This window comes from Juglans microcarpa x Juglans regia, chromosome 7S (genome assembly GCF_004785595.1).
Source record: "Juglans microcarpa x Juglans regia isolate MS1-56 chromosome 7S, Jm3101_v1.0, whole genome shotgun sequence".
In the NCBI taxonomy this organism is placed as follows: Eukaryota; Viridiplantae; Streptophyta; class Magnoliopsida; order Fagales; family Juglandaceae; genus Juglans; species Juglans microcarpa x Juglans regia.
In genome coordinates, this window is record NC_054607.1 from 16,086,200 (window position 1) to 16,088,862 (window position 2,663).

Consider the following 2,663-nt stretch of genomic DNA (forward strand, 5'->3'; position numbering starts at 1 on the left):
TGGAAGTTGAAAGTTGAATAAAATATTATTAGAATATTATTTTTTAATATTATTATTGTTTTAAAATTTGAAAAAATTGAATTATTTATTATATTTTATGTGAAAATTTATGAAAGTTATAATGAGAAGATAAAATAAGATGAGATGAGTTAAGAGTGTTTTTCAATCCAATCTAAGTAATCTATTTTTTGATTTTCCTCATTTTATGTCGAAACAATTTTTATCCATGTTAATTCTCTCTCTCTCTCTCTCTCTCTCTCTCTCTCTCTCTCTCTCTCTATATATATATATATATATATATATATATAACGGATCAAATCTTAGATCACTTTTTTCCTAAGGACAGAAAATACAATATATGATTGATACACTATCATTCAAAGCAGTAGAAAATGCTCCTTGTCTAATTTAATTAGCCAAAAAAATTTTAAGTTGTTTGTAGTTTTATTTTTTTATAAACTAGGTTTACATTATTGGGCATATCATTCATTAATACAACAAAAAAGCATATGAGAAATGATATTTGCAATCGTAGAGTATCCAAGTACCACGCAGTCCATTTGAAAAAATGAGTAAATACGGGATCTAAATAAAAAAAACTAATTTTTTAATAGTGAACTCCACTCTTTTTCAAAACGATTGCGTGACACTTTCACACTACATGACTGTATGTAACGTTTTTTTTTTTCTTTTCCTAATCAAGCATGCTTTCATAAATAAGAGACAATTACAAGCTAGCAGGGGAGGATCTTTCCCGCTATCAGTATGCAAAATACAAGAAGCTAGTTTTTATACGGATATGCTACCAAAAATAAGGTTGGTTGTTGCCCATTGTGCCACCGAGTGCGCACATCAATTTTGGGATCGATTTATTTTTCTAACACTCCAGTCGTTATAATTTTTCAACACTTGAGCAACGTTTTCAGTAATGAGGTTAATGAGACTGTATATAACGTTACTCTATCGATATTATAGTAAATTAAATAAAATCTTATAGAACCCAAATTGCTGATGACATTGTTCAAAATATTATACCATAGAACACTTCATCAAAGTCTTACAACTTTGTTTTAAAATAAAAAATAAAAAATCCTACAACTTTATACATATAGCAATCATTTTCTCATGAACAAAAGAATTGTGAATGAAATTAATTGAAACAATTGAAACAACTCATCTGCTTTCACTTTGTGCAAGTACGTTCTGTTTCAAGATCAACTGTAATTACTGTAAAAACGATGGTTCCCCTATCTGAAACAAAGATAGGAGCAAAAGGCGACGAAAATTGTAATCCCAGTAAGAATGAAAGCCATATCCACTGCCCTTTCTCTCCTCTGCTTTCTCTCACTTCTCACTTTCATCATCTCCAAATACGCTTCGAATCTCTCTTTCCCTTCCCCTCTCCTCTCCTTCTTTCTCTTCCCACTTTCCATGGCCGCCTTCAGAATTACTAAGCTCTCCCTCCCTTTCACATGCTTCCTTTCCATATCCTCCAACAGCATGCTCACCTCCCTCAACTGTATCTCCCCTCCCACCTTCCCCCCGCACGTCACCACCACCGCGCACTGCACAAAATCCGACTTCTCGCCGGCCATGATCGTCGCGTATCGGAGCTGTATGTCCCCGGTAAACCAGTGCCGCTGAACTGAAACAGGTCTCCCACTGGACACGTTGACCGCCCTCTTCCGGGTCGGGTCGATCACGATCCAGCTTAACTTCAAGTTCTCCTCCAGTTGCTTTAGCCACGCTTTTTCCTCTCCGACTTGCCGTATCTGCGTCCGAACCGACTCTTTCTGGTCAATCAGCTCGACCCGGAAAGGCGTGCAGAGGAACCATCCAGCCGTCTCCGTCTCGGTCCGGGTTTCTTGGACTTTAGAGAAAATAAGCTCGTTCTCGTAGTGAACATCAACGGCGGAGATCAGTTCCGAGGGGAGAAATGGACGATCGGTATCCTTCGGCGGTGAGCTGTGATGGATAGCCGGAAATGAGTCCGAGAAAAACGAACGGTGACCTGCCGGGAAAGAGGAGATGACGTGGCGGACACGAGGGTGGTTGATCGAAGGCCACGTAGAGGCGCAAATGTCCCACCAGAGTTTCTCTTCGGTGGAGAGCTCGTGCAAATGGGACGATGCACAGGCGGCGGAGGCGAGACTCGGGCCGTCGAGTCGGGTCAGGATGTGGGTCTGGATGATGTCGGGATGGACGGCTGAGATTCCAATCGCACCTCCATGATCGACGGTCGTAAGAGGTGTGGTGGTGGAAGAAGAAGATGAAGAAAACGCCATAGGCTCAATTTTTCTTTTCAAAAGGCTCTACTGTTGAGTCGGGACAAAGAGGACGTGCCGATGGAGGCTTTTATAGAGAGAGAGCGAGTCAAACTCAACGTAAGAGTCAATAACGGCTTCTAAAATCTAATGTCTCGTCGAAACATCTAAGGCTCAAAGCAATATTTGTACATAAGTCTCGAACGTATTTTTTATTAAAAAAAAATAGATCTCATTATTAAGAAATGTGAAATTTTTTTCATAAAATCAACTTTTTTAAAAAAATAAAATGCTTAGAATTTAGACACCTAAAATTTATAAAAAAGAATACAAAAATAAAAAATTATTTTTATCAATTACTATTCATCACTTCACACTTCATATTTTATAAAAAACACT

At 38.2% G+C, this 2,663-nt stretch overlaps 1 protein-coding gene across 1 annotated transcript; it reads right to left on the minus strand.

The window, feature by feature from the left end:
• Positions 1–980: 980 nt before the first annotated feature.
• LOC121240256 (F-box protein At2g27310-like) lies at positions 981–2,411 on the minus strand. Its single transcript, XM_041137650.1, has one exon. The coding sequence runs from the start codon at positions 2,283–2,285 to the stop codon at positions 1,248–1,250; it is 1,038 nt and encodes a 345-aa protein (XP_040993584.1). The 5' UTR covers positions 2,286–2,411; the 3' UTR covers positions 981–1,247.
• Between the last annotated feature and the right edge of the window lie 252 nt (positions 2,412–2,663).

Bases quoted from the DNA above. Each gene is read 5' to 3' on its own strand.
- LOC121240256 (XM_041137650.1), bottom strand. From the start codon at position 2,285: ATGGCGTTTTCTTCATCTTCTTCTTCCACCACCACACCTCTTACGACC.